Source organism: Gekko japonicus, unplaced genomic scaffold, assembly GCF_001447785.1.
Source record: "Gekko japonicus isolate JY-2015 unplaced genomic scaffold, Gekko_japonicus_V1.1 scaffold2880, whole genome shotgun sequence".
Classification (NCBI taxonomy): domain Eukaryota; kingdom Metazoa; phylum Chordata; class Lepidosauria; order Squamata; family Gekkonidae; genus Gekko; species Gekko japonicus.
In genome coordinates, this window is record NW_015160924.1 from 91763 (window position 1) to 105181 (window position 13419).

Genomic DNA, 13419 nt, shown 5'->3' on the forward strand with positions numbered 1-13419 from the left:
TATTACGCAGTGGTGATATATAGCCTCCCAAAGGAATGACATTCATGTTAACTTACACAACAGAAATTAACACAATGAAGTAGCTAAGACCTTGCTGGGATGGAGTGCGGTGGGGTGGGGTGGGGAACCAAACACAGTTGACATTTATGATGTTTCAAGGAACAGACGCCCAAGAATCACATCTCTGTGAAAGCACTATGGACAATATTTAAGAAACAGGAAACAACTGCATGTTTGCTGCTCTTGTCAGCCATAAATATATTAGAAATTCTCCATAATTTTTCACTTTATTATTCCTCAGAAAAATGCTTTGACTATATTTCTACACATTCTTATTGGTAGACAGCATATTTAGGCTCTTTTGCCAGAAGAAGCCCAATGGAATGGTTCCAGAAAAGCACCAATCTATCAGGGAAACTTCGTGGTACCGTCTGTATTATCACTCAGAGCTCTCTAGTATGCTATCAATAACTACGATCAGAATGTAGGGCAGTCAGTCATAAAAGGTCAACTATTCAGCTGTTGACTGGGACCCAAAAGGCTTCTCGTATGAACAGAAGTGCGTTCTGCTTGCACAAGAAGAAGTAGTCTCAAGTTTATGATGATTCCTCAACCCAACCGCAGCTCCCACAGCACACCCCGAGCCATACCCCAAAGTCCCACAATGAAGAGCTGCTCTACTGGGGGTTAAGGGGCTGCCGCAGGAAGGAGGCAGCTGGGCTGAACTGCCCAAGCAGAATCCTGCCTAGCCTTCCCTGGGTCCAATGCATTTGGGTACTTTCCTGAAATGAAACAACACACAAGTTTTTGTAGAAGTTCTTCAAATTCTTAAAAGGTGGAATTTTTAAGGCAGAGCCTTATGAAGTTTGCTTTCCTTACCAGCTGAATCTTCCCACAATCGTTCAATACAGACTATATGAGGCTGCAAATTGGCTTCTGCAGGTTCAACATATACATAATCTCCAACATGATACATGCTGTTCTTAAAGCTGCAACCTTGGCTGTATGTTCTGTGTAAACTAGACAGTCCTGATCCTCCAGAAGAATCTTCACTCTTTTCAGCTTCTTATCGCAACGTAAAAGGAAACATTTAGATTGACAGAAATTAGTTTAAAGATCCCAAACTCCATACCTTTTTATAGTACACTTTTAGAACTTTTCTCACAAAGAATAATGGTGTTTCCTCTTTGAACCTTTCTAGCACTAGTCATATGAAGAGATACCCCCACCCATGGTTTGTTGTACCATGCAGTAGGGGGGCATAGCTTGTAGGAAGTTTGCAGTGAGCACTAAAGTGGTTGAATGTCATCCCCCAAAGAAAAAGAAAAGAAAAATCATGGTGAAAGCATTTTAAAGTTGGCCATGTATTTAAATTGACAGAGAAGTGCAGACAGTATTGCAAGATATGCACTTGCTGTAAACACAGTGATATCCACTGATATCAGCCAATTTGCTGTGGAAAAGAACGACTGTTTACCGGTGACTTGGGTTAGCAGCTTGAGTTCAAGTAAACATCAATTCCTTCACAACTGAGTCATATGCACAGGTGAGGTTATCTAAGTAGTTCAGTGATGGTTATTAGTAAACCAAGTCTTCTGGAAAGGCTATTAAAGTGTTCTACAAGATTTGTTATATACTTTTGAGAATGAATATTGATCTACGTTTACTCCCATTTAATAGCTACAATCCATTTACACCCCAAAATGCACGTGAGGAAAGCACTCTCATTATCACCATAAGCCCAAAGGTTACATATCAGACAAAGCTTTGCAGTCTCTTTGATAGGTACATTTTCAGCGTGTTGGGTGACTTCATATGGAGATATTGGCTGCGGTCACACATGCCAGCTGAAGCGGAGGGGAAGCGAGGCTATTTCCTCTGGAGGAATTCGACATGCAGTTGTGAGATCGCACAACCCTTTGAAGCTGCGGGCTTAGCCTGTCACTGTGTGATCAGACGCAACTGCCGGTGAGTCTGTTTGTTTCCCTTGTGCATAAATGAGGATTCGCACTTCTGCACTGAGGGCTCCCTATGGAGTATGCAATGATTCACATACTGCAAAGGCGGCACGGGGGGGGGGGGGGGACGGTGTGCTTGCGCGATCAGACGGGAAAGTCCATCTGTGGCCTGTAGCAACCCGTTTACTATCGGACTTTCCCTGGTATCTTTTAACTCTGCTTCCATGGCAGAGCAGCACGGGTTGCTGACGATTCTGGGACACTTCCCAGGTGTTGCTGCCTGATTGCTCCCTTTAGATCAGTCAGGCATTCGCACCTATGTCGGATCTAAAGAAGCGTGTGATCGCAGCTATTCTTAAGTAAACAATCCTTAATAAAACTTCTGAAGTCAGTGTGCAAGGTGCATATGCAACAGAGTGAATTTTGAACCTGCGTGCCTCCCCCCACTACACATAAAACCTTCAGAGGGTAAAAACACACCAAACTACTTAGCCAGGTAAAGATGAAACTCCACAGCGAATCACTCCAGACTCCCACACACATCAAACTCTCCTCCAACTCCACTGGGAACTGGAGCCACATGCAATCGTCTTCCATATATCTTTAATACCTCAATTCACACTGAAGAAGTGAGCAGTGACTCACAAAACCCTGCACCCTGCCACAAATTTTGTTAGTCTTTAAGGTGCTATTGGACTCTTGTTCAATTCACACTGAAAATTATATGTGATGAATGATGTCTCATGGCCCACCACACATCTGAATCAGACTTTAGTCTATCAGATTCAAGGTCAATACTTTACACTGGATGTTAACATGCATTTGCTGTCCATGGAAACTAATCCCCCAGCATTTCTCATCAGAACTTCAAAAACCTGCCAAACACTGACATTCCCCAAAATGACTGGCTTGCTAAATTTGTCTTGTCTCTAGCAAAATGCTAAGTTATCGTCTGTCCCTTATATTCCTTTTTTTTTGGTATATGTAATCACTCAGATACATCTGAGAAAGTCTGTTCAGACAATCAAGTACAAACTCATGCTTGGAAGACTTAACAATATTTTGATTAATAATGCAAAGAGAGTGTCTGGATATATAAGATACCCTACTAAAGAATGAAAGATGCCCTTTCATAATTGGTATGAATTCTGACTCCTTGACTAATTACTATCCTGTATCAACACCACTTTTTGAGAGAAAGATTAATAAATTGCTCATATTTTTCATCAACAATGGCTGGATCCTACAGACTGGGAATGACTCCTCCCGCCCACCCCAACCAAACTGCTCCGGAAGGTCAGTGCAATGAGGGAGAGATCAGGAGAAATTGCCCCTCCCCTTTTGCAAGCTCTCACTCCTGTCATGAAAGAGCTTGTAAAAGAGGGGAGTGATTTCTGCTGCTTCCTCTTCACGCAGCATTCCACCTTGCTGTCAAGGAACTCTTAACCTTCTAGAGATGCTGGGTGGAGTGAGGTTGGGGGGGGGGGGGAGATTTATTCTATAACTTCCTTCTGTTTGTAGGAGGAGGACCAGTTAATTTCAAGAGTAGAGCCCAGCTAATCTGAAAGAAGGATTTTAATAGGTATTGTGCTATGTTATTGCTGCTCCCACACTTAAAATTTGTTATTGTTTAATTCTGTCTTGCTGCCAGAAATTATAAAGGCAAACAAGGGAGCAAGGAGAGTCTTTTAAACATGCTTTTCTGTTTCACACAACCATACAAAGCATTTAGTATCACAGAAAACAATGGCCATCTCCTTAAGCAAAACTAGTAGAAGTAGATGAAGGTCAACATATCTTCTTGTTTCAGTAAATATTCAGAAAATGTGTGCCAATGCAAAACTCTTTTAATCACCATGTTACCTCTCTTTTCCTCTTCTCTTTTGAGTTTGTCCTCCTCCATTTCCTTTGGAAGCTTTTCCTTCTTCTCTTTTTCTACATCATTATGAAGATGTTTGGTGGTGTAACTGAGGGCTGGTGATAAAAGAATCTCTCCATTCTTGCAGAGTTCATCACGGATTTTGATAAAGAATTGCTGTAGTTCTACTGCATCCTCATAAATCTCTGAATCAGTCCTTAAAGGAAAAGAACTCGGTGAAGAGACAAGTTAACAGCAGACTAAGCATGAATTGATCCACTTGCTCTGAAAATCTGAAATGTTAAGGAACTAGTTTTATAATGAATTACTGCAACCAAAGGAGGGGCCAGATCTGACATTACTTACAGAGTGATCTAAATATAGATGAACTCTTCTTTTTGGTTACAAGTTATTGTCCAAGTATCAAGAGATATGCACACTCTAACCTTGATTCTTAACAACCCTATTTATTTTACCTCTGTGCATTGAGTTCTTTATACCATTCCAAACACTTGTCTGCTTGTACAGCAAGACTTAGGCCTGTTTCAGCACTTACTGGGCTGCCATATCAACCTTCATGGTGGAGTGGGTGCATCACCTCTTCACCATGATCACATCACATATGACATGGGTATTCAATGAAAGTGACTAATTTGCACTTTCTTCTCTAGAAGCTTTGTAGCTAGAGCCACAAGAACAAAGTCAGGCTGATGCTTTCATGCCGAGGAGTGAACAGCAACCAGCCAACAGAAGCATAGACGTGCCACATATAGATTTAGTGGTCAAGAGCAGGGGGGGGGGGGGAGAAGTCTTCATCTTACTACTTAACTATTTTCCCTCAGAAAACCCTGAACATTTAAGCAGCTGCCTCTTTTAAGACAAGAAGATGTTTTTCTAAGTTGTCCTCCAAACTAGCAAAGATGTGGAAAAATCTTTGTCTTCCTCTCAGTGTCTGAACTTTTTTGCAGAAGAATTATAAAAGCTCTTACCTATTTTTCTTTTTAAAGATGACAGCCAGAACACAGTGCAATATTTTAATAAGGGAATGTGTGTTTTCATATCCAGAATTAGGGAGGAGAATGGCCTGCTCCTGGTTATTTGAATAAACGACTGAAGGAGGGCAGAGATGTGTTTCCTGGCAAGGACGCTCGATCTAAATTACTATGCTTGGAGAACTGACAGGTCAGAGGTCCGGACCTTCAAGTGATTCCCAGGCACAGATAGGGTCTGTGCTTCAACTCTGTCCTCCTTAACTGGGATTACTGAACCTGTCATTGGCTCTTAAAAGGAAGCTGCTGATCCTATCTGCATTGCCATATGGAATTTTAATTTCATCAATGTCCTGTAAAAGCTGAAGAACCATTTCCCCTATAAACTTGAGCGGCAGAAGATTAAAAAATCATAGAGTTTTTGTGTATTTTAAGGGAAAATGCAAAAATTCTTCAAGTGAATTCTTCAATCACCTGCATCTGAAGCATCTGGAAATGTACAGCTGTATTTCAGCAAGTATTACCATTACAATCCCAAAACCAGCAATTCTCATCTAGCACTTTTCAGAATAATCATCAGTAGGTATAAAACTTCACTAATATGGTCACCAACTGTGTAGTTTTTCCACTGATTAAAACTTATTTATATACTGTGAATTCTCAACTGAAATGTCCGGTATGTCTTCCCACCCCGGGCAAATGGCAGCTCCAGGTCAGGAAACCAGTCAGAAGGAAAGAGTTACCCCCCCCCCTCTTGTGCCACAGTCCTGAATAGAACCAGGTGCTGAATAGAACCAATAAGGGAAGTGCTGGAGGGCCATTCATAGCCCTAAAACATACTACTCTTCATCAGGTTTCAAAATATAAAATATTCCTAATAACAACACTTCAGATGGTTAAAAAAAATAAATATGTTTTAAGATCCAGAATTAAATACAGACACTGATTCCAGCTAAGTGCTGCCTTTGGTACCTGTAATGTTAGATGGAAAGCTACAGGCAAAAACTCAGAAAAGCAAAAATCTAACTAAAAAAAATTAACACCAGGATAGATTGAAGACAGCCATTTAATCTATGAGGTTATGGCATGTTGCTAAGAATCCCAAATGAAGCTTTTCAGAAAATTCTTTTTAAATTAAAGCTGATGACTCTGAAGTGGCTGTTTTCAGTCCCAAACCACAGCATTGCGACGGAATATCAGCTCAGCTTTGGAAAGGCAGATAACAAAAACAGAGGTTGATAACAGGTAGGTTTTTACTCACCGGTTCATCCTTCTTGCTCGCTCCAGCACTTCAAACATATGCTCTTGAAACAAGTCCAATCTCCTGTACCGGTTAGTCTCTACATTTTTTCGTATGATATCAAAAGTCAGGGGTGCTTTATTTGGAAAACTGGGATCAACAGCAAGAATTTCAGCTAAGGAGTCACTATAGCACCTGCCCTCATCATCTTGATGACTCATGACGGAGACAAAAAGATTATGGATAAGCTCCTGGATCAGCAGTGTTACATTGGGGACGTGAGAATCTTCATCGCCTTCTATGTCTCTTCTGGTCTCAAGCAAAACTTTATGCAGAACCAGGGCATCTTTGTAAATCAAGGATTCTGGTTCATTGTAAGTGCAGGCATTATTGAACATCATTACAAAATCTTCTACCATGGCATCGATGTCCTGGTACTTGTTGGCCATCATGTGACTTCTGATCTTCTCCATATCCACAGGCCTTTTAATGGTCAGGTAGTAGTCAGGAAGCTCTGACCGAGATGGAAGTCGTAGAAAAATAGCACTGAGCCTTCTGCCTCTCTTATCTGTGTAGTTCTTCACTGCTTCATACACCTCATTAAGCTTCTGTTGCATTGGAGTCATGTATTTTGATTTTTTAGGGGATATACCAGTTTTTCTACCTAAATGGAGAAAAAAGTGATCAATTTAAGAAGTCGGCCTTTTGCAAATCGTAAACTCCTTGCGACTTTGTTTACTCAGGTACTAATTTGAGTACACGATGCAACATGATGCTTGGTAAGGTCGTTCATATCACAGCCTCTCATCATATTTGTATGTGCTTTCTCAGGGTGTTACGTAACCCATTACCTAAGGAAATGGGACAAACTCATTGTAATGGTCAACCGCAATGTCTATTGAATTTAAAAAGAAAGATTCCTTATGTCAGATTCAAAACACCCTAAAAGCGTCATATGCACTGGGGTTTAACAAAGGGAATTATTATTTTCACATCTGCAAGTTCTGTACTGAGCATATACACAGCACATTGCACAGACCAGAGAAAAGAAGCCCCTGCATGTGCAGAGGACTGTAAGTGCTCTGGAGCCACTAGATCATGGCCCAGAATTATAATGAAGACAGCCTAAACATTAACAATCTTCAATTCTTTTACTATTACTGAGATTTGAAAAGGGATTTAGTTTTGTCTACAATTCTTGAACTGCATACCTTTTCCTGTTTGGGTTGTCCCTATTTATTGATGACTTCTGTCTACCAAGAGAGGGGTTTCCCATCCTGCGGCACCCCTCCCCCTCTGAAAAGTTCTTCAGAACAGGGTAGGATGTGGAACATGGGCTGAAGGGGGACATCAGTGAAAGTGAAGGATTACCTCTGCTTGCACAACAGCACCTCTGGATGCAAGCCACTGTCATTAACAATGTTTTGCTCAGCAATACACAAAGTGTCAAATACTTTCAGTTCTTTTCTTTCTGAAAATCTCCCCATTTAAGCCAAGAAGCTGTAAGCAAGACATTTGCAAAGAATAAATAATTTGACTACTGAAACAATCCACATAAAGGTTTGTGGATGGCACTGTGCAGGCACAGCTTCCTAGACACAATTAGTATATAGCATAACTCTGGATAACGTTAAGCCATGGGTGCAGCAATCCTGGACCTTTTCCTTGTTTTCCTCCCACTGTCAGCCATCATTTCCAATTCCGGGAAAGTTGATTCCCAGGCTGCAGGGGGTCAGGGCTGTACTGAGGAAGAGGCAAAGTCACCCCCTCCTACTTCTGCTGTAGCAGAGGTATCCTGATAGAACAGACAGGAAAGACCAATTCCCCTGCCCTCTTCTCAGCACAGCCTGACATAATCCCTGTGGCTATTAGTCCATGTGCTCTCAGAACTCTGGAAATTAACTTTTCCATGGTCATAATGACCGCTAGGGGAAGGAGACCAAGATCTCCATTGGTGCCTTCTGCAGACACATGGCAAGATCCAATCCACACTAAGAGCCAGTGCTCAGCTACTTTTTGGGTCCTTTACAAAGCTGGTACTCCTATAATGCTTTCTGCTTAAGTGTAAGCAACCTCATGATCCTCATCTCCTACTCTGTTCCAATGTGTAAACTGGGAAGGAGACAAAATAAGGCCATTAAGTTGCAAGAAATCTGTAAAGGAGGTAATTTTTTTTTATCTTACTCTGTAAACACTTAAGCTGCTACCATTTTTCATGTTCCAGATACCTAGTTCATTGGTTTCACTTCTAACTACCCAATATAACATTTGGTATTTAGAAAGACTCCTTGTAGCATTCATAAAAAATGCTGAACTATACATATGTTATTTGTTCAGAACCGTCTCTCAAAACAAAACAAAGTTTACAATTATTTTGATAAATTAATTTCAAGTGCAGCTGAAATGTTGCTAACTACTCAATAAAACTGCCGTTTATTTACCATTTTATATTTCAAATCAGCATATATGAGGCGTGGAATTTCACAAGAGTTCCTTACTTAATTTCAGTTTGGGAGAAGCAACCTCCTCATCTTCGATCAGAGGTCCCAGCTCTTTTCTTTTTTCTTTAAGAATCTTCTCCAGGATATGAGCATCATTGTATACCTATTCATCATCAAAATGTTTAGAAAAATCCGTTAAGAGTTTACTTTTATTCTAACGAAGAGTTAAGAGCTCCCTCTGTAACCCTATTGGCCTGTTCGAGCACAAAAGGCGAGTATGGGTTTCCCTGTTCCTATTAATGCGGATCTGTTAAAATGCTTATGGCTGTTTAGCTTAGGAAAAATGCAGGTGAAGGGAGACACGACAGAGATCCATAAAATTACGCATGGTGTGGAGAGAGTGGACAGGGAGAAGCTTTTCTCCATTTCCCATAATACTAGAACCCAGGGCTATCCAGTGAACCTGAAGGGTGGCAGCTTCAGAACAGACGGAAATACTTAATTCAGCACACCAATTGTGGAACTCACTGCCTCAGGTTCTGGTGATGGCCATGAACTCGGAACTCATTAAAAGGGAGTGGACAAATTCATGGAGGATGGGGCTATCAATGGCTACGAGTCACGATAAATATCTACTCCCTTCCAGAATCAGAAGCAACATGCCTCTTTATATTAGTTGCTGGGGAGCACGGGGTAGATGGGGAGGATGCTGTTGCTGTCATCCTGTTTGTGGGCAGCTGGTTGGCTACTGTATGAATGAAAACCTTTACTTAATGGGCCTTTGGTCTGATCAAGTATGGCTCCTTTTATGTTCTTATTAATGGCTGAGGAACCTCTATGCTTCCACAACAGGGGTGAGGAAGAAGAACAGACTATACCCTTACACAGGAATGCGTGCCACAGGTACACAGGAGCCTTAGGATTTTTTCTGCAGCAACTGGCAGCCTAAAGGCACAATCTGGCTCCCTAAATGGAAGACACTCCACCACCACTCCTTGTACTTCTTGGAAATGGCTTTATGAGAAAGAGGAACATGCCCACCCAGGTATATGTAGGAAATGCTTTCACATGACCAGGGGTGAGTTGATGATTTTCACTCCTATTACACTCCCTTATCCTGCAATGAATCCTGTTTCAAAGCGTTCTCCAACCTTGTGGAGAAGCTTTTTGGGCATCACAAAGGGCTACACAGGAAAGGTGGGGGAAGCAGAAAAGTCTTGCTGTACACTCAGAATTCCATACACAGCCTTTTGGAACCAGGCCGTGAGCCAGAAATAATGCTCTTTTCTTACACATCAGCCTCACTTGACTTCTCCTTCCCGCTATTTACCTTCTAACCAATATTTCTGACATTTTACTGATGGAGCTCTTCATATCTGTATGTTACAACATGCATCATTAATCTGTTAGGTATATGACTGTCATCCAAAGAAATATACAATGTATTTATCTGGGCTTCTAATATCTAACACCAATCAAAACATTTCAAATGTAGCCAGCATTAATGAATGGTGCAAGTAATCATTAACAGTGGACTCCTCAAAAACACAGCTAGAAAAAAACCCCTTCTCTTTACAAATTTCAGCAATGTGCATATCTAGAGATTTTATTCCCCATGCATAATAGGTACAAATCACGGTTTTCTGACAATGCAGATTTCCCCACAAGTACATCCATCAGGCAAGAAACCAATATACTATACTATTACAGGAATTCTAAAGGATTCTTACCCACAGATGAAAAAACAACTTGGAAACTTGTTAGGTATCCTAGGAGTTCACTGCAGTGAATGCAAAGACATCTCCAGGAAAAACCATATAGATTCAGTGTAAGGTGTTGAGCAGCTATTTGTGGCATGCTGAAATATAACCTTCCTTTGAACAAGTAAGACTAATAGCCTAGTAATGTCAGCTCTCACAATTTTTTTTAAAATTTATTAGTTTGTTTGTGCCGCATTCTTACAACAGCGACCTGGTAAACTATCCATAGAAGTCTTCAACCCATTATATAAGATGAAGCCTCTATTTTTAATAACATTTATCATTTGTATAGACTGTAGTAAAACTAGCATTGTTCAGGAGGATGCTTTAATAAAGGGATATTATATTTTTTTTACTGGTTTTACTGAATTGTTTTCTAATGTCTGTCATTCACTTTTTGTATTTATGTCACATCTTATACTGTTTCTGTTGCACTGTTTTATAACTCTGTCATCCAGTCTTATCACAATGACTTATACTGTTCCGACTGCACTGCTGAATTTTGTAATTGCAAGAACCACACTATTAAAAAGTAAACAAACAAATTCATCCAGGAAACTGTTCCATGGGGCTGGAGTGCTCTTCTACTAATGTGAATGTACATAATGAACATGTAAACATGTAGCATATACCAACTGTCATCAAGGAATGGTACAGGTTCCCGCTTTATATATGTGCTATGAAGTTCATGTAATAATGCGCCTAAGCAAAGAAAAGCATGAGTGATGGCTATAGAATTCTAGATCAGTCTTTCCAAAAGAGCCTGCCGGAGGACGTCAACCCATCCTGGGGCGCCGGGAGCAACATCGGATGACCGCCCGAACGACACAAAAAAGAGAGAGAGAGAGAGAGAGAGAACGCGCCGCTTGGGTGCTGGTAGGTAGTCCCTCCCCCATACGAATTGTGGCCCTAGGTAGGAACAACCTATATGTATAAACCGCCCAGAGACCCTTCGAGGCCAAGGGCGGTATATAAATCGAATATAATAAATAAATAAATAAATAAATGTACCTGCGAGCCTTCTTCATTATAATGCCTTGCATTCCGGAACATTAATCTCATATCTTCTATCATTCCCTCTTCCCCTGAATATTTGTCACTGCGTATGTTATGCTCTATTATCTTTAAATCCATTGGTTCCAAGATGATTTTGTAGTAATCTGGATAGTCTTTTTTGGAAGGTTTCACCATAAACAGTTCACACAGCCTTCGGCCAGTGCCTGGCTCTCGCGCCTCCAGAACAACATTGTATAAAATTTTCATTCGCTGTTTCTTTATGTTCTTTTTGCTGTTAGGATTGAAGAATGAAAAACAGTAGTTAAACAAGAATACATTGCTTTGCAGTAAATGTGACTGATCATCGCTTCATTGTTATACAAAGACAGATAAGGTCGATGGTGCCATCATCATCATCATACAGAGCTGTACATATAAATGTCATGTCACAGTAATAAAAATCCAGTAAAAAGGTCAATACTTCATAAGATGGCAGGGTTAGGACTATAAGTTTAGACAGAGCCCAGTGATCTGATAAGGTGACACCAAAAGTTGCAATTTCTGTAGTCTGTTCTTTATTGATTCTAAGCAAATATTATCTTGCTCCATAGTTACTGAGGTACAATTAATACTTTTTTGATGTTTATATGTATGGTGTCTACAAACAGGCGGTACTATTCTGAAGATGGATAATATAATGCTTTTAAAAGACAATACTGTTCAGATGGTTTTGATACTGTATTCCTCTTCTCCTCAATTTAGAATGCCTAGCATAAAAACCAGATAGCTAATAACCTGAATGCCAGAGGTCAAAGCAAAGGGAGTAGAAGTACATGTCATGAAAAAAGCCTTTCTTACTTTTTATGGCAGAAAATTCCTGACATTTAAATCTTTTTCAAACAAGCAAGTGAAAAATTTCTCAGCTCTATTATCTATGAAAGGATACCTGCAAACCCATTTTTTGATTTACAGCCTAGGTATCGCCCTCCCGTATTAGCAGCAAGTGTGCTAGGTTAAGAAGTCACATCCATTTGCTCTACAGGCTCTTTCCCCTATTCACCAACATGTAGGAAATGGCTAAATTTACTTGTTGGATTATTTATTATTATTATTTGCTATGTTTTATAGTTGAACCTTGGAAGCCAGAACAGGAATTGAGGGTTCTCTGGCATACTGTCTATGTTTGGGGGGGGGGGAATTGGGTTTTTTGGATTTGGGCCTGTTGGACCCCAAAAATACACCCAAATATGCCCGAATACCAGTATTGGTATTCCACTAGTATTCTGGTCAATATTTGAGAACCTGAATATATTCAGATCCATTATATCCTATGGGTATAGAATATAACCCCATAGAATATAATGGAGCATTTCACTCGCTGAGCCGCGTGGCAACATGGTGACTGAAGGGAAGATATTTTAACTTTAAATACCTCACCTTCCCTCCCAGGCTCATGCCACCTCTGCGGTAGAAGTCCCTAGTGAAGGGAAGGTATTTAAAGTTTCCCCTTTCCTCCATTTTATGCTTGTGCAAAAGACACAACAGAGAGTCCTCCCTTCCCTGTTGGCTTGATGGGTAAATACTGTAATGGTTAACATCTTTGTAATAAACCTGTACAATAAGCCTGAAACACTTCTATTTATTACTTGTTTTATTATATAGAAGTATGACACAAAATGGCAGCTCCCTGAGCAAAAAAAAAAAAAAAATACCCCCAAGCAAAAAAATTCCTAGCTACAGGCCTGGTGGCACGCCCTGTGTAAGAGAAGGAAGAAGGCATTTAACTCCACTTATGGAGGTGTGCCATGGTGGCACCATGACTCCGAGAGTGAAGGGATTTTTAAGTGCCAAATAAATTCAGGTTTCCAGATTATTTACTTGAATCCCAATATCATACTGATATTGGGATTTGGGAAAATCAGGAAATACTGATATTTTTGGGGTCCAATGGACCCGGATTAAAAAAGCTGATTTTTTTTTTGCACAGTCCTGGCCTTCACTATTATATCCAGAATTCTGCAAACTGGACAGGCAAGCAGTTCGTTCTCAACCATTTGTGTGTATGGAACTCACTTCTAAATTTACTGTCTTCTGGATTACTTGCAAAGCAACTCCTTGCTACTTTCCCTTCTCAAATATAAACTTATTTAGTGTTAACTGATATGAAATTCCAGCAT

The 13419-nt window shown here is 40.4% G+C and overlaps 1 protein-coding gene across 1 annotated transcript in view; it reads right to left on the reverse strand.

Annotated features, from left to right (window-relative positions):
• PBRM1 (polybromo 1) overlaps positions 1 to 13419 on the reverse strand; it is a 57742-nt gene that overhangs the window by 21298 nt on the left and 23025 nt on the right. Inside the window, exons 15-19 of the mRNA XM_015424781.1 lie at positions 11258 to 11534; positions 8544 to 8649; positions 6067 to 6709; positions 3822 to 4033; positions 880 to 1065 (exon numbers count right to left, since the gene is read on the reverse strand). Coding sequence (XP_015280267.1) covers positions 880 to 1065; positions 3822 to 4033; positions 6067 to 6709; positions 8544 to 8649; positions 11258 to 11534 — 1424 coding nt within the window. The remainder of the gene's footprint in view (positions 1 to 879; positions 1066 to 3821; positions 4034 to 6066; positions 6710 to 8543; positions 8650 to 11257; positions 11535 to 13419) is intronic.